The 27,385-nt window shown below is 42.9% G+C and overlaps 1 protein-coding gene across 4 annotated transcripts in view; it reads right to left on the bottom strand.

Moving 5' to 3' along the window:
* The window catches only part of Adra1b (adrenoceptor alpha 1B), a 138,063-nt gene that overhangs the window by 20,712 nt on the left and 89,966 nt on the right, over positions 1–27,385 (bottom strand). Inside the window, exon 4 of one of the 4 annotated variants that reach the window (XM_029557942.1) lies at positions 3,663–3,756. The exons of the other annotated variants lie outside the window; for them this stretch is intronic. Within the exon in view, the coding sequence (XP_029413802.1) occupies positions 3,743–3,756 (14 nt within the window). The 3' untranslated portion in view covers positions 3,663–3,742. Of the gene's footprint in view, positions 1–3,662; positions 3,757–27,385 lie in introns of those variants that run through there. 4 annotated transcript variants of the gene reach the window in all.

Raw genomic sequence — 27,385 nt, 5'->3', positions numbered from 1 at the left:
TTTCCCTGTAGAATACTTTTTCAAACTGAGCATTGGTGAGACTTATGAGAAGGCAGCTGAAAAGTTTTATGAATGGGTATAAAAAGAGACATATAAACAGAGAGACATAGTTTGCTTTTGTATAGAAGTCTCTATCAAACATAAATTCAGTTTTCCACAGATTCGTCTCAAAGATCAAAATCTTACTAAAGTTCTAACAAGGACTAGAGAGATGGCTCAGCATTTAAGGGCACTTTCTGCTCTTGCAGAGGACCTGAGTTTGAGTCTCAGCATCCTTGCTGGGCGGTTCACAACCTCCTGTAACTCCAGCTCTAGGCAGATCTGATGTGTCTAGTTTACTCAGATACCTGCATGCCCAGGCATATACCCATACACAGACACATAATTTAAAAAAAATCTTTAAAAAATTTTTCAACAAATTTCTTTCAGAGGGCAGGGAGTTTTTTAAATGCCCAAACTCAAGTATATGGATAATTATAAAATGCTGAAAAATAGTCATGAGAAAAATGCTCAGGAAATTTGAAAAAACTGAAGAGGAGTGATGGGGTAGGCATGGGGTAAATGAGTAAGCACACCCCTGTGGAGCTATCATATATTAGGGCAGAAAATAAAGGAAAAGACTGAAAGATCAATACAAGTTTAGATAATGAAGCAAATGTCCATGAAATTTTACTTGTCATTTGAATGGAAATATAGATTATTTGGTATGATGTTGGAGCAATTAGAAAGAAATGAGGCTGGATCCTTACTTCATTTCTTACATTGAAATACACTTGGAACAGTCCAAGATTTTAAATATTAGAAAAACCCATTAAAGTGCCAGAAGAAAGCTGGGCCTGGTGGTACAAATCCCAGCTACCTGGAAGTTGAGGCAGGAGGATCACAAGTTTGAGGTCTACCTGGGCTACAGAGAATGCTCAAGTCCAAGTCCAGTCTGAGCAATTTAGTCTCAAAAACAAAACCCAAAACAACAGGACAAAAAGGAAAAGATGAACAGAAGGCCGGGAATCTAACTCAGTGGTAGAGTGTTTACCTAGCGTGAGTTCAGGCCTCAGTACTGAAAAAAGAACATACTGGGTCTATGTGGCATAGGGATTGAACCTAGAGCCTTCTGCATGATAGGCAGGCAGTCTACCAACAAAGCTACAAGGCTATAGACGTCAAAAGAAAAGTTCTAAGAATTGAGAAGTACTTGTTTTGATTTTTGTTTTGTGATGCTGGGGGTGAAGGCATGGCCTTGTGCATGCCAGGCAAAAATTCCACCACTAAAGCTACATTTCCAGCCCAAGAGAAATATTTGTAACTCAAATGACACTAAAAGGAATGACATTTATAATACACAAGCTCTCTTTGAAATTGAGAAAAAACCCCAAATCAATAGCAAATTAAGCAAATCAGATGGATAAGCAAATAACAAGATTAAGTACAGTGGTCAACTAAGGGGTTGGTGAAAAGTAAAATTCCTCTATAAATGGACAATGTAAAATAAAATCGGAAAAATGTTTGGGATTTAACAGTGAGAAAATAGCTTAAAAAGTGCTATGGCTGGAGAAATGGCTCAACGGTTAAGAGCACTTTCAGTTCCTAGTACCTATTTTGGGTGGTTCACAACCATCTGTAACTCTAGCTCTAGGGGATCTGATGCCCTGTTTTGGTCTTCTCAGGTACCTGTATATACTTTGTGTATACACACACACACACACACACACACATACACACACACACACAAATAAAACAATCTTAGAAAAAAAGCAGGGGCTGGAGAGATGGCTCCTTGGTTAAGAGCACTGACTTCTCTTGGAGAGGGTCTGGATTTGGTTCCTAGCACCCACATGATGGCTAACAACTGCCTGTAACTCCAGTTCCAGAGGATCTGATGCCCTCTTCTGACCTCCAGGGACATTGCACACTTGTGATGTACTTACATACATGTAGGCAAAACACTCATACACTAAAATAAAGATATATAAATTAATTTAAAAAGTACTTAAGCACAACTTGCTAAGGGTACAGGAAAGCAGATATTTTTGTGTTCCCTAAGTGGGAGTTGGAAATTTGGGGTGAAAAAATGGCACTATCTAGTAAGATCAAGTTGAGCATGGCTTTTGATGTGTGACACCCAGCAACTTGTCCTTCAAAGGTGCTCTTGAAAGGGAACCAAGATAAAAGTGTAAGGAGCCACTTTAGTGTCCCCCAAACTGGGAAATAACCTAAATTCTCAACAATAGGGGATTGTAAAATAACCCATGTAGCATTCACACCATGAAAAGCAAGCATCTGCTAGATGGTAAACTTAGTCTGCAGAGTAATGACTTACATAATAGGATTAAAAAGAAAAACGAAGCAAATTTCGAGAGCTCATGACTTAGAACAATCTGATTTTTATAAAAAAAATGGTGTGTACATGTGTAGTCACACTACATATTTATAGGAAGAAAGATCTGGGTGAATAAACAATCGTTGCTTCTGTTTATCTCTGGAAGATGGGTTGTATGAAAATTTTCATTGTGTATCTAAAATTTTTTTGTACTAAACATCTGGCCAAGAAATGAAGAGAATAGAAAGTATCAAGGGGAGAGAGAGAGAGAGAGAGAGAGAGAGAGAGAGAGAGAGAGAGAGAGATTGAAAATACAAGGGAAAAGGGCCTGACAGAAGGAACATCGGTAGACCCTGAGGTCTGACCTTGGTCTTTCCAGGCCGTTTGGTACAGCGCAAGGGTGTTAAGTAGCTCTCAGGGTCTCCTTTCTCTCTGACTCCAAGCCTTGTGCTCACCATTTCAAGGTGAACTGGTAGTTAGAGGAGGAGTCACAAAGACTCTTTTACCTGGGTTTCTTTGAGCCCAGAACAAACAGGCCACCAAGCACTTGATCCTTCCTTCCAAGGAAGTGGATGAGCCGGCAGTGAGCTGAGTGACCCAGGTGTCTAGGATGAAAGACTCTGTCAGAGAACAGGCACAATTACTGGCCTCGGGGAGCCAGATGGGAGAATGCCGAGATTGGGCCACTTAGGCCATTAGGCTCCTCCAACGCCTTTTATCCTGTCTCTCAGCAGCTGTTCGCTCGTTTGAGTTCTCTTTCTGACTCATCCCTTTGTTCTGTCCTTTGGCTGGTGGGAAGCAAACTTTTCCTATATCTAAATTGTTCTTCCATGTTTAGCTTGGCTCTGGACACCTGGACGATTCTGCATCCCCCTTCCACCTGTCTGGCCCTATCTGGGATACAGTACTCTCTGAGGAGCTATGTCTGGGAATCATGCTGTCTTTGTCATCTGCAGCCTTCAGTGTTCCTTGACCACAGTGTTAGTGATGCCAATCCCATCTCTAGGGTGTCATGTCTTCTCATCAGAGCCCCCTCTTGCCTTCCTGTGTCCCGAGGGCCAAGCACGTTGCCTGGCACAGTGAGTTTTACATAACAAATGACTGTTCTCTGCTGCTGGGGATTCTAGCAAAGTGGCCCTCATCCTGTTTCTAGGTCTAGGCCTGTGAGCATTCCATAAAAGGACTGAGTAGTATTGCAATTACATACAAACAAGTTCTGGAATGCTGCTCCACAGGAGCATGGCAGGTGTGTACTGTACCTTTCAAAAAGCTGGAAGGGAGGAGTTTGGAAAGTTTTTACCATAAAGAAATGATCAAAACTGGACATGGAGGCTCACACCTGGCTTGGGAGGCAGAAGCAGGTGAATTTCTGTGGGTTCCAGGCCAGTCTGGTCTATATAGTGAGTTCCAGGCTGGTGGGGTACTTCACGTGGCTGGCTCTGTCCCAAACAAGACATTAAGAGAGAGGATCAATTTAATATTTTATCCCAATTTAAATATTACTTATACATGCATCAAAACATCACATTGTAGCCCATTACTATGTATATATATATGTTTTATGTATCAGTGAAAAAATGTAGTTAAAACCCTGAAATTATTTTTAAAAATTTTATTTTATTATTTTTAATTTTATGTGTATGAATGTTTTGCCTGCATGTGTATGTAAGTGCACCCATGTCATATAATACCCATGGAAGACAGAAGAGGATGTTAGATACCCTGGAACTGGAGTTATAGATGGTTATCAGTCACCATGTGGGTGTGGGAATTCGAACCAGGGTATTCTGCAAGAGCAGCCAATGGTCTTAACCTCTGAGCCATCTCTCCAGCCCTAAAACCCCCTGAAATTCTTGCCCTTTATTACAGCTCAAAGACTCGTTACAGATGGACAGTGTTCCAGGTGGAAGTGCCTGGAAAATAATTCCATGCTGAGCTGGCAGATGCCCTGGAAGACAGACACAGAGACGGGTGGGCTTGCTGAGTGTTTTCTGAGAATTTCAATGAAAAGTCTGAACATGCTCGTTATTGATCCCATGTTATTTCTGCATGGGTCACTTAGACATCTGCTGGGGGCGGGGCATCTCTCTCCTTAACATGGGGATGATTTTTCTGGGAATGCCTTCTGTTACAAATATGGACATGCTTCTTATTTATGAAACAAATGAGGGGGAACTGTGGGAATGATTTTTCTGAACAAATGGAATCTTATCTAACCTTGTAAACAAAGTTAATTAACGTTTTGAGATCCTTTAACACTATAAGGTTACTAGCAAGGCTTTGGGCTCCTCTTATAACTTTAACATATAGCTTTAATCCCTCAAGACCCTTTCTTCCCCTTGACTTTTTTTGTGTGTGTGTGTGTGTGTGTGTGTGTGTGTGTTTGTGTATGGTGTGAAAATATCAAGAGCTGAAAGCAGTGACTATTTGTTAGAAGCAATGAATTATCCCATCTATGTTGTAAATGACATGTGGGATTAGATCAATAACATCTGTTTGAGGTTGTGTGTGCTGTTCTGGGTCAGTAGGGGATCAGATAGGGGAAGTCCTTTAATAAGACAGATTCCTCATTCCTTATATCATGCTGGATGTACTGTTTCAATAAAGAGAAAGCAAGGCCTTTGTTAGACAATGGTTCCAGGAGCACAGTTCTGAGAGAGATCTGAAGGAACAAGTTCTCAGAACAGATCAGGTCCTGCTTTTAGTTTTAATAAGTGTTAAGGGTCAGGTGGTTTTTGTTCAGGCATCGCCTTAATGTCGCATTGCACCACTGCACTTGAAAACCAGGTGAGGCTGTTTCCTATATCTCTATCCATAACCCTTCATGTTCAAGGCCTTCTCGTAGTGTCTGGATTCCTGGACTCTGTCTGACTTCAGCCTGGCCTTTCCTGCCTCTTAGATCCAAGTCCCTTGATGATCTACTTTGTTTACATTCCATGGGGTAGGAAGAATAATCCACATACAATGTATGAGTCCTCCTGAACTTCATAGCTTAAACTGTAACCCCCAATGTGATGGAATGTAGAGATTGGGCCTTTGGTGGTTAGGTCATGAGGATGGAACCTTCAAAAATAATATTAGTGCCCATATAAACAGGACCCAGAGGGATGGGAGATGCTTGCCTAGCATGTGTAAGACCCTGGATTCCATCCCCAGCACCTCAAAAATGTGAAGGGATCCCAGAGAACTCCCTTATTTTCTTTCCTCCATGTGAGGATAGAGTGAACAGTCAGCAAACTGCAGTCTAGAAAAGACCCTCAAAAAGAATCTAACTGTACTAAAGAAATGGAAATGCAATCATACTAAAAAAAGAAGAACCCAACAGTTCTGGCCCATTCTTTCTTGGAGCAGCCAGAGCTGACTAACATACCAAGCATGCAGGGAAAATGCTGGATGCTGGGTTCCCTGACCACTGTTCACATATTGTCCATCTCTGCTCTACTTCCCTCCATAATGGCTCTGGGAAATCTGAATTATTATTATTACATATTTTTTAAAAATTTTATGTGTATGAATGCTTTGCCTGCATATATATAAGTACATCACATGTGTGCAATGCCTGTGGAAGCCAGACAAAAGCATCGGATCCCCTGGAACTGGAGTTGTGCGTAGTTGTCAGCTACTATGTCAGGGCTGGGAACCTAACCTGGGTCCTCTGCAAGAACAGTTAGTGCTCTTAACTGCTGAGCCATCACTCTAGCCTGATTATTATTATTATTAATTATTATCATTCTTATTCTTGAGATAGGGTCCCCTGTAGGCCAGGCTGGTCTCAAACTTGCTGTGTGGCTGAGGATGACTTTGAACTCCTGATTGTCCTGACTTCATCTCCTAAGTGCTGGGATTACAGGCATGTGACACCATGTTTGGCTTGAGATCTGAATTGTTTTTAAATTTTATTTTATTTATTATTTTATTTTATGTATATGAGTGTATTTTCTGCATGTATGTAAGTACACCTGTAGAGGTCAGAAGAGGGTATTGGATTCCCTGGAACTGAAGTTATGAACGGTTGCTAGCCACCATGTGGGTGCTGGGATTCAAATCTGGGTCCTCTGCAAGAGCAGCCAGTGCTCTTAACCACTGAGCCATCTCTCCAGCCCCAAGATTTGAATTCTTAGTTCTTTTTTAAATTCTCTAAAGTTTTTTCTTTAAGAACATTTCTTTGGCAACACCCTTATTAAGGGAGGAGGCAGGAGAGCTGGAGATGATGATAGTGGGGTGGTTTCCTTTTCTACCTCCAGTCCCACACCTCATCTTAGTCAAAGTGCAGAGAATTGAACTACCATCCACAGGAAACTATATATTTTCCTCCAAACATTTCTTTTCCTCAAAGAAAGTGTAGGTTTCCAGAAAATACAATTTTATCCACATTTTTCATGTAAGCGGATGCTCTATTTTCAATTGGTTTTTTGGACATAGCTTTTTGGATTATTGGTCTCAGCAGGAAGTCCCCAAGCTTTGCTCTACTTTATAGCCAGGCTCAATTGAATGTCTCCTAGCTGCCTGCAACTGGGTTGAACATCTAATTGAGGAGATTAACATTGATCTGGGAAGTAAAGAGATTTTACTGATTAGCTTGTTCGGTCCCTGTACGCTTAGGAGGTGAGTACAATAATTACACCAAGTTTATAGATAAAAAACAAAACAAAACCCAACAACAGAAAACAGTAGTTCTGAGCATCAAGTGAGTTACTCTAAACTGCGTAGTGGCACAGATAAGATTCAGTTCTAGGCCTGATCCCAAACTGCTAGTCTTCTTTCTACCCCAATGCTGACTCCTCTAGTCTGGAGACTTGTATGGCCTGTGGAGTATTTGGTGTAGGGGTGTCTGGAAGAAAACCAGGGGTGCTGGTTATTCATAGGGAAGGAGAGACTTGTGGGGGGCAGGCTGGGAAGGAGACATTATTTGACAATATGGCTTTAAAAATATTTCTCTAAAAAGATTCCATTGTTGAATATTTTGAGATGAGTTGGGATGGCAGGGAAGAGTACTCCTGTCACCTGCAGAGGTGGGGATAAAGGCAACTGGATAAATGTTTCAGAAGTGTATACATTGGGGCTAGAGAGATGCTTCTGTGGTTAAGAGCACTGTCTGCTATTGCGGAGGATGGGATTTGGTTTCCAGCACACAAATGGCAGCTGACAACTGCCAGTATCTCTAATTCTAGGGGATCTAATGTCCTTTTTGGCCTCTGAGGGCACTGCATACATGTTGTACACTTACACATGAGCAGGTCAGACATCCAGACATGTAAAATAAAAAAAGTCTATAATTTAGGAAGGTCATTTAGCTCTTTAGAGGAGTCTGACTTCCTACAGAGAATCCTGATCACAGAGGTAGAGAACAGATTGCAGACTCACTCTAGTTAGAAGTGGAGTCAGTCTTTGTGATGGTTGTGACTAATTGTCAATTTAACAGGATCTAGACTTACCTAGGAAACAAGCCTTTGGGCATTTGTGAGGGATTATTTAGATTAGGTTAACTGAGGTGGGAAGACCCATCTTAACTTCAGATGACACTATTGCACAGGCTTGGATCCTGGACTGAAGAAAAAAGAAAAAGCCAGCTGAGACCAGCATTTGTTATTCCCTGCTCCCTGACTGGATGCAGTGTGACTAGCTGCCTCAGGCTCCTGCTGCCTAATTGACTGCACCTTGGAACTGTGAGTCAAAACAAGCCATTCCTTCCTCAAATTGCTTTTGTCTGTTATTTTTGTCACAGCAACAACACAAGTAATTAATATAGCCTTTATGGTGCATCTATGATGAGATCCTATCGCAAAAAAATCTAAACAAAACAAAACAGAATATGTTAATTTTGAGATGCCTTATCTTTTCAGGCAAATTGGGAGAAACTATTTAGAATTGAAAAGTCATCTTTCTCCATGTCCAGATCACACAGATGTGAGAAAGTAGAAGATTTATTATTATTTTTTATACTTTTTATGTGTATGAATGTTTTGCCTGCATGTATGTAAGTGTACCATGTGTGTACAATGCCCACAGAGGCCAGAAGAGGGTGTCAGATCCCCTAGAACTGGAGTTATGGATGGTTGTTAGCCACTATGTGGGTATTGGGAATTGAACCCAGGTCTTCTGGAAGAACAGCAAGTGTTCTTAACTGCTGAGCCATTTCTCTAGTCCCAGAGAAGGGATGTGTGATTCATACATTCTCCCAGGATCTGTAGTTGGGCAATGTTGTGAATGAGTACAAGAGGGTGGGTGAAAGGTGAGTCTCAATATGATGGAGAGAGGAAGCAGAGATAAAACAAATTAAGCAGGCATTACAAGCATCCAGCAACCCCCTTGTTCACATCACTGTTTGTGTTTCTGACTAGGATGATGGGATCTTGTGTACAGTCAGCCCCCAGTGGAGGCAGTGGTTGGGTAGCCAAGTCAGGGTAGCTGGGATTTCCGTGTAAGGACTTGCTTCATTCTTTCTGTGTCTCATGGTGGTCTGACCTACTTGTTCAAACATAATTCAGTTCTCCACTGGGTCACCCCAAAGGGCAGCTCACTTAGGCTTGCTAGTTCCTCTGTCTTCCTTGTAGATGGGAATCTGATATTCCACCCACAAGCCTGAAAAATGTCACTGAGCCTCACTGGCTCATTATGAAAATGGCCCCTTCCTCCTAGAAGCACAGGCTCAGGCCAGTGAGGGTGCACAGAAAAACCCACCTGGCATAGCAGCAGTGAGAGAAGGTGATGGGCAGATGCTGGTTCAGTTTCCCTGCCCTCTTGTTCTAACCACTAATAACCCTGAGGGGAGGGCTGGTGGAGGCTCCACTGACTTGAGGTTTCTAAAAAATATTTTATTATTTTTATTTTATGTGTATGAGTGTATTGCCTGTACGTGTATAAGTGTACTGGTGTCATGCATTGGATTCCCTTGGAACTGGAGTTACGGACAGTTGTTAGCTGCCATGTGGGTGCTGGGACTCAAACCAGGGTCCTCTGCAAGGGCAGCCTGTGCTCTTAATCACTGAGCTATCTCTCCAGGCCCACTGACTTGAGGTTTTGCAAATGGTAAAAGAGTAGGATGCAGCCAGGCATGGTGGGGTACATCTTTAATCCCAGATCTGGGGAAGTAGAGGCAGGTGGATCTCTGTGAGTTCAAAACTGGTCTACACAATGAGTTCCAGGTCAGTCAGGACTACATAGTGAGAATAGGAGGCAAAGAGAGACCATATGAAACTCCAGTGTGTGAACAAACACATTTGGCAAGAGCGTCTCACAGTCAGTCTTCTGAGGGTGCTGTCGCACATGAATGGAAGTGACCAGTGCTGGCCAGCTCATCTACTCTGAGCTCTTGTGGCTTGGGGGAGGACAGCATGACCTCAGGAGTCTTGACCTGGCCACTTGCCTCCATATGGCTAGTGCTTCCCTTATTGAGCTGGGTGCTTTATTCTAGTCTCCCCTGATCTGTTTCTTTAACCAGCAGGATTGTTAGAAGAAAAAGAACAACCTGGTAAAACCAGCATTTGAAGACTAGGTTTATTAGCTCTACTTTTCGTTTTGCTTTCAATGTTGTTGATGCATCAAGCCTCTAAAAATGGTGTCTGTGAACCACTGAGAAATAAAGGCCACTTGATGCACGTATGTGCAATTTCTTTGTAACTGTTTCATAGCTTCCATTAGATTTCTCAAAGAGCCCTGTACTAAAAAAGGATAAGAACCATTGATTTAAAGCAAACTGTTTCAATCAGGAACTGAATTGTCCACATGCAGGACCGAGCTATATAACAAGACTGGGTTTCATTTCTCTAACAAGCAATTCAAATCTAATAGTACCATGTGTTGGTGAGGATGCAGGTAAAGGGGAATAGCATGCCCTGATTGTGGGAGTATAAATTGATATGTGATTTCTGGAGGGAAATTGGGTGAGATGACTCAAAGGCTCTAAATAGAATGTATTTAGTGTCTCTGGAATGACAATTCTAAGAATTTGTTTTAGCAGCTGATGGTGCTAACTCTGGAGTTAGGTTGACTTGAGTTAAAATTGAGAATTCTTATCTGTGTCACTGTGGCAGGTTACTTAATCTTTCTAAGCTTGAGTTTCCTTATCTGTAAAATAGAGATAATATTATCTAATCCATATGATCTTTAGAGAGTTAAATGAAACAAAACAAAACAAAACCAACCATGTGAATCACTTAGTACAGCATCTGATGCATAGTAAAAACTCAAGAAATGTGGGTATGGGTACTTGTTGCCAAACCTGATGACCTGAGTGCAATCCCCAGACCCACATGGTTGAAGGTGAGAATCAATAAATATTAGTTACTATTTGTATACATAGATCTTATTGCCATATTATTTACTGTGACTGAAAATTGAATCAACTCCAAAGAGCCGATGTAAGCAGTTGGCTTAATGATACATGCTGCTCAACCAGTTAAGATCAACAGAGTATGATTAGAAAGGTGCTTGTCTATTTTGTAATATATATGTTCATATAAAGAGTTTAATTGCAGTTATCCTACACAGAAGCCATAGCTGCCAAATTAAAAGTCCAGTGTCTGGCGTGGGATACCTCCCCTTGAGTTGTTGGTCAGGGGTGTCCTAGATACCCCCAAAACAATATAGGCTACTGTCTCTGCTCTTTGTTGCCCACTAGAACTTGATGGTAAGACTGTGTTGCTGAAGATACCACACACTTTAGCCATAGGACATGGAAAAATCTATCAGGAAGCTTCCTCCTTGCTGGCCAGCTTTTCTTATACCAGAAGGTACTAAGGGAGAAAAGTCATCAACAGCCTCAGCCTGCTGTGAACCCTGTGAGCTACAATAATGACCAGTGTGGCAAGAAATGCCCATGGGTTCAATAGTGGCATAAATGTTATGGGGGGGAGGATAACCAGCAGTTTTCTGATTGGTTTTAAGACCTCCACAAGAGGAAACACATACCTGGTACTGTAAATCTGGCTAAGAAGCCATCCTTGGGGAGTTCACAGGCCCTAGGGTTGCATCTTCTATTATCTACTAAATGTATCAAACTGTTCTCTAAATTTGTATCTCTCTCAGACTTCATCAGAGAAGTTTCTTTGCACGAAGGGCAGTGGTTAATATAGAAACTCAAAACTGATCAAAGTGCAGAGAATAAGTGTCAGTGAAATAGTCACAAATTGAACATCTATATTGTTGAAATGGCAAAACTAACTCCATTTTTTTCTAACTGACTTTTGATTTACCCTGTGTTTTTGCCCAGCCATTCCCATTGCAGTCAGCCAGGCAGAGCATCTCATGCAGGCAGTTTCAGGGAGTACATTGTTTCTACAATACTGGGAAACTTACGAGTAGCCAGGTAGCATGTTCAGAGAGCATGTCCTCCCTCCCAGTCTAACTGGAACTTACTGTTAACTGAAAACCTGTTTGTTAACTGATCTGTCCCTGGTCTGGTATAACTATGGTGATCGGATGTAGTTATGGTTATTAGTTTTGACACTGGCATGACATAATTATGGTTTAAGGCTTTATAAACCCTGCCCTGCTTCTCCTAGGGTTGCGAGTTCTTTTGGGCATTAGCCACCTGTCTAACTGCCGGTTATTAATAAATGACTCCTAATTTGACCATCTCTATGTGGCATTCCTCTGTGCATGTTGCTCAGTATTACAATCACTTAGCCCCCAAAGGCTTGAAACCCTTTGGGGAACAGAGGGAGAGGGAAGATTGCAAGAGCTGGAGGTCAGTGAGGACTGGAGGGAGACAGTGTCTACTAGACATGACAGGACTGGCACCCATGAACTCATGTGCTGGTTACCAGCACAAGACCTTCACAAGATCAAGCCAGTCATCCAGCATGGAGAGGGGAGGAGTTCCTGATCCTCCACTCCTAACTGAGGAGCTATGGAGAGCAGATGGCTTCGGGGGAGGGGGGAGTCAGTTTTCTTTAAGGGTATGGCCCCTGGTAGGTCAACCATGCTCCAGGGAATGGCCCCATACTCATGAGCATATAAAGAGCATAGATTAGACTTGGTGGGTTATTAAAAAAATTAAAAGAGGACAGGAGGTAAGGAGGTATGGGGTGGACCTTAGAGGAGTTAGGAGGAAGAATGCTGGGTATGATCAAAATACATTGTATACAATTCTCAAAGAATTAATAAAACTATTATATTAAAAAAGAAAAATAGCCAGATGTGGGGGCTTATACCCTTAATCCAAACACTTGGGAAGCAGAGGTAGGTGGGTCTCTGTGAGTTTGAGACTAGCCTGATATACATAGTGAGTTCTAGGCCAGACAAGGATGCAAAGTGAGAAAAAAGATAAAGGGTAATGTGGAAAGACATTGGGAAGATTAATAGATAGCATGTATGAAATCGTCCCCAGGAAAATGGTTCAATAAACATTTTAAACTTTTCAGGGGTTTGTTTGAGGGGTGACTTTTTATGATTTTCTTTTTGCTTTTCTGTATCTTCTAAATTTTCTCTAATGAACATGTGTAGCTTTTTGCAATAAGATAAAATCCACCTAAGAAAAATCACTTTCTGAAGAAATGACTACTCTCTGCTGAGAAATGTGTTATGCCATTGAATGACTGCTTCCGTGCAGGCTCCTTAAAAAATGAGAGTTTGTATCCAGGCAGGGTGGCACATACGTATAATCCTACCACATAGGTGGGGGAGGCAGGAGGATCCACGAGCTCAAGACCATCTAAGCAGGAGGCCAGCCTGGGCTACAGGAGACCCTGTCCCAATAAAACCAAAACCTGGCCAAGAGATGGGTTAGTGGGTAAAAGTGCTTGTTCTTCAAGTGTGAGTGTCTGAGTTCAAATCCCCAGAATCCACATGAAAGCTGGACATGTAGTATATCTGTAATCCCAGTACTCCTAGGAGAAGAGAGGCCGAGGCAGGAGAATCCAGGAAGCTCTTGGAATGGCTAGCCTAGTACATGTAGCAGTGAATAAGAGACTTTGTCTCAGGGCTGGAGAGGAGAGATGGCTCAGTGGTTAAGAGCACTGACTGCTCTTGCAGAGGACCTGGGTTTGATTCCCAGCACCCACATGATGGCTACAAGCCGTCCTTAACTCCAGTTCCAGGGGAATCCGAAACCCTTTTCTGACCTCCTCAGTATTGCACAACACGGGTGCACTCACATACATGCAGGCAATACACTCACACACATAAAATAAAAATAACAAATAAAATTTAAAAAAAGAGGCTTTGTCTCAAACAAGGTAGAAGGTGAAGACCAATCCCAAGGCTGTCCTCTGGCCTCCATATGTATGCTGTAGCACGTGTGTCTGCATTCATACACACACACACACACACACACACACACACACACACACACACACCAAAACCAAGGGGCTAAGGAGACAAATCAGTTAGTAAAGTGCTTGCCTCACAAGAAGGAAAACCCGAGTTTGATCCCAAGATCCTGTGCTAAAAAATAAAATTGGGGCATGGTGGTGCCTGCTTGTAATCCCAGCACTGGGAAGGTCAGTATCTTTCGAGATTACTGGCCAGTCAGCCTAACCTACTTGGCAAGTTCCAAGTGAGTGAGAGACCCCGCCTCAGAAAAAGAAAGGTGGATGGTGCCTGAGGAGCAACACCCAAGGTGCCCTTCTGTTCTCCATAGTCACACATATGCAAGCACACCCATGCAAACACGCACAGGTGTGCACACACACTCCAAACCAACCAACCAAACATACAAACAAATAAAAAAGAGAGAATCATGACTTCTTTCCTTGTTGAGACCCTGGGAAATGCACATGAGTGATTTTGGTTGTTCTATTTTAGGAGACAGAGGCTCACTAATTGCCTAGGCTGGTTTTGAACCCATGATTCTCCTGTCTTGATCAGCAAGTCTGAAGGACACAAGTGCAGGTAGCAGGTGGCACTTGTGGGAAAGCAAGATCCTTCACCTGAAAGGTTTTCACAAAATCATCTGCATGGTAAGCCAGGACACTCAGGAGGCCTGGCTAGCTGGACTTTGAAAATCTGCCTCCAGCCCTGGGCTTAAGGTATTTTGTCACTAACTCTGGGGAACTTAGTATAGACTGAAGATGACAGGGATGACAGCTTTCAGCCATGAGCACTGATCTGCAGTCAGGATCCCAAATTTAATCTCTGTGAAACTGATACAGGAGCATGACCATGCTTGCTAATTAAGCAGCAGCGATGTAATTGATCAAATCAGCTCCTTTCAGGATGCAAAGCCAAAGAATCCAGCAACAGCTTGTGCTTGGAAGAGCTTCCAGAAAGCTTCAAAACCTGAGTCCTTCTCCCAGAGATGTTACTGTGGTTAGTCCAGATTGCTTTGCTAATTGTTGGCTCGTTTCTCAATGACAGATAAAACAGGATGCCAGTGGTAGCTCCCCTGTCTCTCACGTGGTCAGATTCCAGGCCTGGGTGATTTAAATTGTGCTCATACTTTTTTTCTCTGGATTTACAGCAAGTATTAAACTTCATCCATCTTAAAGAGCCACTGCTTTCTGTAAAGAAGTAAAGTCATAGCCAGAGTCTTCTACTGGAGTTTTAAAAAATATTTTATTTATTATTTTTATTTTATGTGTATGAGTGTATTGCCTGCATGTATGTGAGTGCTTCGGATTCCCTTGGAACTGGAGTTAAGGACTCTTCGTAGCTGCCATGTGGGTGCTGGGAATTGAACCTGGGTCCTCTGTAAGAGCAGTCAGTGCTCTTAAAGCTGAGCCATCTCTCCAGCCCCCTATTGGAGTTTTTAATGGCTCTTCTGTTAATTGAAAAGCCAGTGTTTTAAAAGAGATTGAAAATGGAAACCATTGGAAGAAGCAGAGCTTGTGGGCATAGTATCAAGGTCCACATTTCCAATCTTTTTAGTGCAGATCAAAGGAAGACAATCACAAGAGGCTGCTTTGCTTGAGTGATATGAGTGAGATTTGGGAGACACACAGAGCTGGTTGTAAGCTCAGTTCTGCCTTTTGTGAGCTCAGCGTGATTTTTTTTACCTTTCTGAGCCTTGGTTTTCTTATTTGTATAATGGAGAGAATTATACCATCCTAAAAGGGTTGTGGAAGGTTAAATAAGATAACAGATAAACATCTGGCTCAGTGCTGGGGACATAATAAGGGCTCAGTAAATATTAGTTCTCCACCCACATCTCGTCCTCTGAAGATCCCTGCAATCATGTCTTCATTCTGTAGTATAGGCTCGTGGGTCTCAGATCTGCTGTCTGTGCTACTGGAGTTCTTGCTTTTCTTCTAGAAAAGGCAACCCACAGGCTCTCCGGAATTTATGTCACATTTATGTGAGCTCTGATTTATTTATTTATTTATTTATTTATTTATTTATTTATTTATTTATTATTAATTTATTTGACAGGGCCTCGCTATATAGCTGAGGCTGGCCTTGAACTTTCTAGGTAGCTCAGGCTGATCTTGAACTAACTGCTCCTGCCTTGGTTTCCCCGGTGATAGAATTATAAGTATGTGCTACCCCACTAGACTATATTCTGAATGTTTTGTTTTTGTTTTGTTTTTTTTGAGACAGGGTTTCCCTATAGTCCAAGTTGGCCTGGAACTTTCTATGTAGACCTGGCTGGCTTCAACCTCACAGAGATCCACCTCCCTCTGCCTTCCAAGTGCTGGGATTAAAGGTATGCAACACCCCTACCCCCCAGTTAAGTTCTGAATCTTAAGAGAGAGTGAAATGGGATTCTGGAGTAAGAATTTATGTAAAGTTTGAAAATAACTTACAGTAATTATTCTACTTAATTTTGAATATGAAAGCCCTATTGTTTTTGTAATATATACCACAGAATATAAAATTCAAATGTTCTTCATTGGCAGTGTAAGAAAATCCCTGGTCACAGAGGAGATTCAGTTTTCACTTTGGAAAAAAGGGAATGAGTTAAGCAAGTCTGAGAAAACAAATGTATGATAGTCATAGCAAAACATGTGCCGGCACACTGCAATGGAAGAGGCTGACCTGAAGGGGGTGCTGCAGGGTATTGCTACTCTTTGTCTTATTTTGGGTGTTGCTTACAGGGACATGCTCTCTTGGTGAAACTTGGGTTGTTCTCTTCAGGTGTGCCCCACTATAACAAAAAGTTAATCTAAGGAACAATAGTGGCATCCACTTTGCACATACTCAGTTTGAGGGATGCGACAAGTGTTAAAAGTGTCTTGTGAATTTGCTAAGAAGAGTTGAAATCCCTTGTAAATCTCAGATCATGCTTTTTCCTGAGTGGTCTAGATTTTTCTATGCAAGAACAGAGGGCCTTCTCACATGTCTATCTCTTCTGCTCTGGAACAGGGCCACAGCCTCACAACGGGCTTCTCTGCATCTACTCTGGAGCCTGTACAATCCATTCTCCTCTTATCCAATGAAGTCAAGAAGATCCCCTCCTGCTCTGCCCAGGGCTGTAATTCAGGCTGGTTTTAAACTCACTATGGAGTCAAAGATGATCTTTAATTTCTGATCCTCCTGTTTCTACCTGTTGTGTGCTGGGATTACAGATGTGTGCCACACCTGGTTTATGCAGTGCTGGGATCAAACTCAGGGCTTCATACACGCAAGGCAAGCACTCTGTTTACTGACCTACATCCCCAGCCCCCAGTCTTTTTTTTTTCTTCTTCATTGCATCTATTATTTGAATGTGAAATACTCTTCATAGATGCATGTGTTGTTTGAACACTTGGTCCCCAGTTGGTGGCACTGTTTTGGAAGGTTGGGGAGCCTTCAGGAGGTGGAGCCTTACTGGAGAAAGTGGGTCACTGGGAGTAGGTCTTGAGGTTTTTATAGCCCAGTCTCACTTTTGTTCCATCAAGATGTGAGGAGGTGGGGAGTCCCAGCTGCACACTCTGCCAGCCACCATGATGGACTGTATCCCTTCAAACTGTGAGCCAAGATAACCCCTTCCTTGCTTCTTATTGTAGTTGGCCACAGCAATGAGAAAAGTAAGATACAGTGTCTCATGTAGTCCAGGCTACAAGGATCAAATTTCTGATTCTCTACCTCCCAAGTACTGAGATTATAGGCATGTGCCATGCTCAGTCCAATGAGGTCTTGAAGAGGAAAAGCCAGGTCAGATCATTTTCCCTTTCCAAAGTCCTCTAGAGACTTCTCTACTGTACTTAGAAGTCAAACCTCTTTATTATGACCCAAGCGTTACAAGATGTCCACACTATCCTTCTATCATCATCCTGACATCACCTGTCACTTCTCTTCTTCTCTTCCACTTTGCTGCCATTTTCCATGATAACTATTTGAAACATGAATCCACCTTAGGATATTTATACTTGTTGTCCCTGCTGTCTGGATCTGTCCCCCAAGATCCCTTACAGGGCTGGCTCCTCTGGTCACTGGGTTTTGGTTCATGAATCGAGTCTTTCCTCCCAGCTGTCTTACCTTAATCCTCAGTGCTCTGCCCCCTCTTGTTTGACAGTTCATTTTCTTTCTCCACTAGTGCTTACAATTACCTGATACTTATTTATCTGAGATTTTAATCACAGTGGGGACTTTTTCTCTGTGTTCTGGAGTATCTGGAAGAGCCTGGCATTTAGATATGTCTGGGATAGCTGACGGTGTGATCTGCAATGCCTCTCACTCTCTGAGCTTCAATTTTCACATCTGTAAAAGTAGGCTGATGACAAGACTGTCCCACTGGGTATTATGAACATGAAAGGAAATAATATGGATGAGCTCCTTAGCACAGAGTGGGGCCAGGTACCCAGGGTGCTAACTGTGAGTCTTTGGTAGACTTATAGCCACTAGGCACCTCTGATTCAGTTATCATAAGCAAGCAATCATCTGTTATTAAGGTCATTTTCAGAAAATGGTAACATGGCCTGTGGAGAGACCATGTTTCCCAGTGTTATTCTGATGTTTCTTTGGCTTGGTGTTAGCCACAGTGTGGTGCTGTGTGATGTGTCATAATTAACTCATGAGCAGAGGCCTTGTCTACATGGGGTCATTGTTCAAAAGAGGGAGGCTGGAATCTGGATCTGGAAGGGTGATAACAGAAGCATAGAGATAAGACCCTCAATCTAGGAGGAGAGACAAAGCTGTAACAAATGGGACTCTTTGTTCCTGGGGCATCTTGAATAAATTGGTACCTCTATGAATACTCTGTTAACAAAGCAAAGCAAAACGAAAAACAAAACAAGACAAAACAAAACTTGCTTGGGAGGATCAGAAGAGGACTAAATCTGTCTATCAACTTTACAAGGTCAAATTTACAAAGATGCAAGTGCATACTGTGAGATGCTGACTTGAGAAAAGAGCTGTTGACTTAAGGGCTGGTGATGTGGCTCAGCATGGTAAGGGTGCTTGCCACCAAACTTGAAGCCCTGAGTTCGATGGTGGAAGGAGAGAAATAACTCCTGAAAGTTGTCCTCTGACCTCCATATGCCTGCCATGGCACTTGAACACCCACACTCTCAAATTGCATGCTCCTGCACACATGAACACACAGACAGACACACGCCCGCACTCATGCACACACACACACACACACACACACACACACACACACACACGAGAGGTTAAAATAAAGACCATTATTGACTTGAAAGGAAGAGAGAAATCAGAGATAAATATGAGAATGAGAATCAGAAAGAGAGAGTGGGGAGGGGAAGAAGAGAAGAGCGAGGAGAGGGGAGAGGGAGAGAGAATACGGAGGATCAATTGTGGTAGTTGGTTACCCAGGTAACACTACACTGGCTGGGAGAGAGTCATGGGAATTTTTGCTACTACGTGAGAAAATGTCCCATAGTGTTGCTTTTAAAAAATTCTCTTTTTTCCCCCCCTAAGTAGGTCACATGCTATATCTTCAATCCTCTCACTCTTCAGGGTACTGGAAATATAGGTGAATTTGGAGGCATTACTAGGTAGAACTGGTTAGTGAGAAATGGCAGTGGATGATACAGGCTTAATCAATACCTAACCAACCATCTTTAATGCTTGGAGTTAGGGGTTGGCGTGGTTCAAGTCTGGGCTCTTCAGCTGGGTCTTGAACCAGAGGGAATCTCCCTGAGGGTGTTTTCAGCTCTAGAGAGTTCTGGGTCAAGAGAAATTTAAGAGCTAAGCTTGAAGCCAGGCACATGACAGATGGATGCCTGGAATCTGAGCAGTTGGGAGGCAGAGACAGGCTATCCTGGGCTACATATCAAGTTGAAGGCCATCCTGGGCTACTGTTTTTCTGGGAGAATCTAAATCCTCAGTCAGCAAACAGGAGTAACTGGTGCTGCCTAGATACTGAAGTCCTTGTCATATTTTTCTCCTGCCCCAGATGTGATCATTCATACATGTTTGTTGACTGAGGATTTAGGTTATATACATTATTTATATTATATATAATAAGAAAGCTTTGAAACAGTTAATTATAGATGTCATGTCATTTTCTCTTAAAAATGAAGCTCATACTCCTTGACTTCTATGCTTAATTCTAGGACCCTCGTTCAGTGTTAATTAAGTTATCATTTATAATCTCCCAGGTTTTTGTTTCTATGTATGTCCATATATATATATACATATATATATACATAACATGTATAGGATAATACATAAGAATATGCTATTTAACATGGGGATGTTAAGCTAACATGTGATACTCTCAAACTTGCTTTTTTCTTAAAAGTTTCTCTTGAGACCTTTCTTACTTCATATGGACCTGATCCATCCTTGTGTATCCTGGTCCTCTGCAGGGATGTGTCAGTTGTTTCTTCCTTTGCCTGGGATGAGTATTTAGTTTTTCCTCCAATTTAAAAAATGTTTTGTAAAGGGACTTGAGCATCTCCATATTTAGTATTTGCAGTTGGCAGTGGTGTGTGTTTATGTGTGTGTGTGTGTGTGTGTGTGTGTGTGTGTATTATATGCATGTGAATGCAGGTGCACACAGAGGCCAGAAGTGTCAGATCTCTTGGGAGCAGAAGTTACAGGCAGTTGTGTGCTGCCTAAAATGTGTGCTGGGAACTGAACTTGGGTCCTCTGCAAGAGCAGTACATGTGTTCTTAACTGCTGAGCCCCTAAGTTTTCAATTTTATTTCATTTTAGTGAAATTGGATTAGCCCCATGTTGTCAGCAGCTCCTGTTTTAGATGACACAGTGCTTATCCTCTGCTATCTGTAAAACTTGTACCCACCAAAAAGTGTGGCTTTCTTGTATGCCTTTTGCAGTTAAATATGAGATTTTGTCAAGGATGTCACATCAAAGAAATCCGAAGACCTCCAGATTTCCTTCCAACCAGAGCCACACTGCAGTCAAATTCAGGAAACCCCCAAATTTGTAGAGATATGTTTGGAGAATTGGCACTCTGTGGAGCTCCTTGCTGCTCAACTGTTTATTCTCTTAAAATTTATTATTATTGGCCAGGCATGGTGGTGCATGCCTTTTATTGGGAGGCAGAGGCAGGTGGATCTCTGTGAGTTCAAGAATAGCCTGGTCTACATAGTGAGTTCCAGGCCAGCTGGGGCTACAGTAACAAAAACAAAAACAAAACAAAAAAAGCAAACAAACAAAAAGCAAAAATATTACTGTGCACATGAGCATGATGCATGTGTGGACATATGCACGCCATGGTGCATGTCTGAAGGTCAGAGGACAACTTTCTGGAATATGTTCTCATTGCCCATCTTTTATGTAGATTCCAGGGATTGAACTTGGGTTGCCAGGCTTGCACAACAAGCACCTTGACCTGCTGAGCCCTCTTGTTGGCCCCAGTTCATCTGTTTAAATAACTGTCTCTATTGTTTTGTGTCTTACTATAAAAGCAATACACATTTGCTATGGAGATGAGGGAGAATAAAGACCACTGAAGATAATTATAGGTAGTACCACATGTGTTACATATGCATATATGGATTATTCATAATTTAAGAAAAAAAATCATTCAGTGGGCATGGTGGCACATACCTTTAATCCTAGCCCTTGGGAGAAAGAAGAAGGAAGATCTCTGTGAGAGCAAGGTCAGCCTGGTCTCCATATCAAGTTCTGACCAAGTTCTAGGCCAGCTGGGGCTACAGTGAGACCATGTTAAAAAAAAAAAAGTTGGTAAGGGTGAATTTGTCCAGTACCATCTTGATAGGAATAGGAATACTAGCAATGAGAGGGATGGCTCAGTCTCAGTTCCAAACACAGCACAGACAAGTGGGCTCAGTAGCCAAGGTGAAGCAGAGGCACCAAGAGTAAAACTGAGGCCAGGCAGTTGGGGCTATATTAAACTAACAGAATTCTTGTTGAAGTCAGGGCAGAATAATGATGTCTTGGGGGCTGGTGGAGGATGTGTGTCTGATCATATAGATCCTGAGTGTGGAGTTGAGTTTACTGCTAAACCAGTTTAGTTGGGTTCTTTCTAAAACTGCACTCTACAAGGAAGTGCTGTGGTAGATGTAGCAGACTGTCTAGATGACTGACTGAAATTTGATCCAGCAAAGAATCCTCCTCATGGGGGCTGGAGAGATGGCTCAGTGGTTTAAGAGCACTAGCTACTCTTGCAGAGGACCTGGGTTTGGTTCCCAGCACCCACATGGCTCCTAACAACTGTCCATAACTCCAGTTCTAGGGGCTGCAACACGCTCTTCTGATCTCCACAGATGGCTGCACTTACATGCATACAGGAAAAGCACTCATACACATAAAATAAAATAATAAATAAAATATTAAAAAAGAATCCTCTTCAGAATACACAGCATGAATCTCTATCTCAGCTGGTCCAGAAGCAGAGCAGACAGTGGAACCAATTGTGTTCCTGCCTTAGAGTTCATTTGATGACATTTCATTCATGCTATGAGCCCTTACAGTGGGCCAGGCATCTGTGAGGTATGAGACACTGTATCTTGGGGGAGGATGGATGTCAGAAAGCTCATATGAGTCCTGAGTGACAAGGTAGGGCTGGCACAGGGCAGAGAAATCATGAGGGAGTGGCCCCTGCCTGGGGAATTGTGGTAGATTGCAAAGGAGAACTGTCATTTGAGGGGGATGAACTCATGGTGCAAAGTTGGGTGTGGAGTGCTTGACTATAATCTGAGCTCTCAGAAGGCAGAAGCAGGAGGATCAGGAGTTTCAGGCCAACCTTGGCTACATAGCAAGTTTGAAGTTAGCCTGGGCTACACGAGACCCTGTTCCTCAAAAAATCAAACCCACCCAACCAACTAATCAGCCAACTGACCAACCAACCAATTAATCAACAACCAACCAACCAACCAACCAACTAGAGTTCATGGGGCAGAGGGAGAAGGAAAGGGTCTTATGGGTCAAAGGTATAGCAGGTATAAGTGTTCAGGGCATGAGCATTTGGGGGAGGCCCCTGTGTGACTGGAAGGGCATTAGTATGGGCTACACTATATTACCTGCTTTATTGTCATGTAATTTTCTTAGTCACCCAATGAGATAAGTAAAATGCCATTCCTGATATGCGCAGCAAGTGGAAGCTGAGAGAGATGAAGTAGTGTACCCAAGGTTGTACAGCTGCTGACGGGCAGAGCTGGGATTGTGGTCTGGCTGAGCACAAAGTCTTGAGAGATGGGGAAGGTATGATAATAATTGATTTTCAACCTGGAGGGATCTAGAATCACTGAGAAGACAAACCTCTGGGCACATCTGTGAAGGATTATCTAGACTCCGTTAATGGAGGTGGAGGACCCACCTCAACTGTGAGTGTCGCCATTCCATGGGCTAGGATTCTGGACTGCATGAAAAGGAGAAAGAGTTCATCTTTCTCCGCTTTCATCCTGTGGATACAGTGTGAACAGATGCCTCAGGCTTCCACTGCCGTGACTTCCCTACCGTGACAGACTGTACCCTAAAACTGTGAGTCAAAATCAACCCTTCTTTCCTTAAGTTGCTTTTGCCAGAGTATTTACAAAAAAAAAAGTCACAGAAATGAGAAAAGTAAGTGATATGGTGTATTAGATTCTAAGTGTGAAGATACTTTCCTGCTGTGTGCAGGCCTTCAGCAGTCACCTGTAGGGAGCTCAGGAGGGGACCAGCCTGGCCAGAGCTGTGCCCTAGGGAGGACGTCAGAACAGCAATGCATAGGTCACTTTCAGTCATTTGTCTTGTGCTGAGCTACATCATACACCCCAACCCCCCACACACCCACACTATTTAAAAAAGCAGAGCCCCTGAGAATCCAGCCCTTTTTGTTTCTCTCTAGCTTCACAACTGAAAATCAGGACCAGCAACCTCAAGTTCTATGTTTATTCCAGATGACAGTGGAAGAAAGGAGTGGGCGGGGAGGAGGAGCACTTCTCACATGGCCTCAGTTTCCTTATCAGCTAAATGGAATCCCTGTCATTTCCATCTTTAAATACTTCTCCCTTCTTTAAAATGGACTCCTCAGAGCAGTGGGACCTATTAGGGTGCACTCTGGTCAATCACTATGATTGTGGAGGAGCTAAAGCTGGACCAGGGGCAGGGTGTCCCAAAGGCAGATCCTTAGTCTCTGTCTCTCTCTCTCCAATACCCATGGAGGCCAGCAGAGGGCACAGGATTCCTGGAACTGGAGTTCTAGACAATTGTTAGCTGCTGTTGGGTGCTGGGAACTGCACTGAAGTCCTCTGAAAAGCAGCCAGGGCTCTTAGCCACTGAGCCATCTCTCTAGTCACCTCTTTCTCTCCCTCCCTCCCTTCCTTTCTCTCTCCTTCCTTCCTTCATTTCTTCCTTCCTCTGTCTGTGTGTCTGTCTGTCTTATATAGCCCAGACTGGCTTCAGATTCCCTGTGTAGTGGAGGATAACCTTGAACTTTTCTGATTGTCCTTCCTTCACCTCCAGGGTACTGGGATTACAGGTGTGCACCACCATGCCTAGTTTATTTGATGTTGGGGATTGAACCCAGGACTCTGTGCATGATAGAGGAACACTCTACAAACTAAGCCATGTCCCCAGCCCCAATGCTGGCCTTTTCACTGTGTTCTGCACAGCCCAAGGCCCAGCTTTCCAGGCATCACTGCAGACATAACACAGTCATCTTTTGCCTTCAGGCTCAGCCCATGGCAGCAAATAACCTAATTAGGACCTCACAAGCAGCTTGCCCGGTGAAAGCTAATTTAATTAGGGTCTTACTAGTTGTTATAACTACTTTTAAATGAAGTCTTATTACATTCAACTCCGCAGATCCCAAGCAATCATATTAAATGTTGGCAAACGACCCATCAGTCTTTGATTTCTCTTCTCTCTTGCATTGTTCACGCCTATCCTGAGACTCAGGTGCCTGTGGTCCCTTTTCTTTCACTTCCCAGCCAGCAGCAGGCTTAAAAACACATTCTCTTTCTTGGCTGATTTCTAGTTCCTTAGGAGCCTCTGCCCCTGGTTCTGGTGACTTGATATTTATGATAGGAGGGGTGGAAAGGCTCCCTGTGCAGGAAACTCTCTCCCCATTGACCCCCCACATTATTTCCATCCTTAATCATACCATGATGACCAAACCGTGAGGACCAGGAGCTCCCTGCTTATAACACAAATGCTGTTTTGGAGGTGAACACAGAAAACCATTATCATGAATTAACACCTCCGTGAAGATTAGCTCATCAAATTAGCTAATTGGTCAATAAACAAGACTTTCAGAGAATTAATCCTGGATGGAGTAGTTTTGATAGTTGTTGATAGTGGAGGTGAAAAGAAGAAAACCAACAGTTCATTAGTCTCTATTGTGCTCCTGGGACTCAGCTAGATACATTTACATTTGTTGTCCCTATTAATGCTTGTAACAAGCTGGGTATGACTGTATTATTATTGACTTACAGATGAGAAATGGGAGCACAGAGAAGTTGTGTCAGCTTTGTAATCACACAGTAGGAGGGAACGGCTGGGAGAACATGAGGCAGGCAGCCTTGACCTCCAGGGGGCAGTATCAGGACCCATGGTGTTGACAATACTGGTGGATACCTGGAGCCAGAGGATTTAATTAGGGTCAGGACAGGTATTCAAAGAGCCCTAAATCAGATAGGCCTGAGGAAAAGCTGATTTATGTATCATTACATTTATTTAATTATTATTTATATGTATGTGTATATGAATGTGTGTGGAGATCAGAGCGCCACTTGTGGGAGTTGGTTCTCTCCTTCACCACATGGGAAAGTCCTCAGGTTTGGTGGCAAGGGCCTTTACTTGCTGAGCCCTCTTGCTGTCCCACGTTTTGTCTCTTTTCATCACTACCAGGCAGCATGCTGTCACGGAATGATGTCATTGTTAAGAGGGTAGGATTTGGTATCAGGCTGACCTGGATTCAGATCCTGCTTCCAGCCTCTTTCTATAGACACGGCCCTGAGAGTGTTGTTCAAACTCTCAACTGTGGTTTTCTCATCTCGTAAAGGACATAATAGAATAACCTTCATGTTTGTGCTGTGAAATTTAAGGACATGTGTCAAGTATCTGACACCAGGAACTCAGTTCTTCAGTTTCTGAACTGTGTTGCAGAGCTGTGAACAGGAACTGACTCACAGGGAGAGTGGATCTGACCTTATTCCTCTGTTGGTCCTTGAACTGGAGCTGGCATTAATGCCTGGGGGAACTGGGAAGCCAGATGCCCCAGAGGCACCTGCAGGTTCTGATTTAAGTGATCTGGGGTAGGGCTCTGGAACTGTCACTGGAACAAGTTCCCGGGTGCCACCACTTCAGCTGGGCTGTAGACGTACCTGGGGACTCAGGAGGCGATTGATCAGAACAGGTATTCCAAGGAGAGCCACAGACAGAATATTCTGGGTCCTCTTAGCCTGGGGTGAATCTGAGGAGCCCCGTTGTCACTTCATCTCTCTTCCATATGTTCTACTTCCTTCTCTGGCTTCCTAAGCCTTTGGAAGCTGGGGCTTGTGAACAGGAGTCAAGAATGTCCACTTCATTAAGACACCTTGTTTATTTATGGGTTGCTGCCCAATCCCTGGGCTCCTCCAGGTTGGGGTGATATTTGTGATTTAAATGAACCAATTTTGTGGTTGAAAGTGCAGATACAAATTATTTTCACTGATAGCAAGAAGCAGTCATGCACTGAGGAAGAACTTCTGATTAACCTATTAGCCTAAAATTTGACACTTTTAGTAAGCTTATATTTTGATTTAACAGATGTATAGACCTCAGATGTACAAAAGAAACAGTGCTTGGTTTCCATCACCCCTTTTACTGAGACGGGTTAACTCACTGGTACAGACAGATAATGAGTGTAAAGCGTCTAAGATAGATTAGAATAATTTATGGGCTTATGGGTTTTGTTTCTAAAGATAATTTATTGCACTTTATTAATTGATTGATTGATTTAGTGTGCATGGCACATGTGTAGATGTCAGAGGACAACTTGCAGGAGTCAGACCTCTCCTTCCACGATGCAGGTCCCAGGGATTGATCTCAGGTCCTCAGACTTGGCAGCTTTAACCACTGAGCCGTCTCTTCAGCTCCTGGTTTGTTTTTGAGAGAATATCTTGTGTAGCTCAGAGTGGCCTTGAACTCTCTATATTGCTGAGAATGATTTCAAATTCCTGATCCTCCTACCTCTACCTCTCAAGTGCTGGAATCACAGGCATATGCTACCTCACTGTTTTATGGGGTAGCTAGGATGGAACCCAGGGATTTGAGTATGCTAGGCAAACTGACTACTAACTAAATTACATCCCTGGACTGTGATTATGTTTGTTAAACAAAGGTTCGTTGGCAGCAAGCTCCATATCAGAATTTCTCCACTTTAACAATGGTGACATTTTGGGTGGGATAATTCTTTGCTCTGTGTGTGTGAGGAGGGAGAGGAGACTGTTCTGTTCACTATATGATTTTAACAGCATCCCTGGATTGCTACACCGGTAGCAACCCTCAGTGGGGCAATCAAAAGGCTCTTGACCAAATGTCCCCTGGGGGCAAAATCATCCTTGGCTGAGAACCACAGTCTTTCATGAATTGATATCTCATCCTGTGTCAACCTAGTAAGAGGGATGTTATTTGTTCCATTTTAGAGAGGAAGGAAAGGAGAAACAGGGGAGTTGAGCAATTTACCAAAGGCCACACAGCTAGGAAAGGAGCAGGAGTGAATTTGAACCTAAGAATAACAATGCATTGTCTCAGCTTTGGCCAGTGTTCTCCTCACTCCTTCCAGTCCACGCTCAAGGATGGCAGCGAAGACACTCAACTCTACTCATGGCGGTTATGTCTGGGGGAAAG

Source organism: Nannospalax galili, unplaced genomic scaffold, assembly GCF_000622305.1.
Source record: "Nannospalax galili isolate Female #2095 unplaced genomic scaffold, S.galili_v1.0 scaffold667, whole genome shotgun sequence".
In the NCBI taxonomy this organism is placed as follows: domain Eukaryota; kingdom Metazoa; phylum Chordata; class Mammalia; order Rodentia; family Spalacidae; genus Nannospalax; species Nannospalax galili.
Note: the sequence above shows the minus strand (reverse complement) of the source record. Positions and strands in the feature narration are given on the sequence as shown.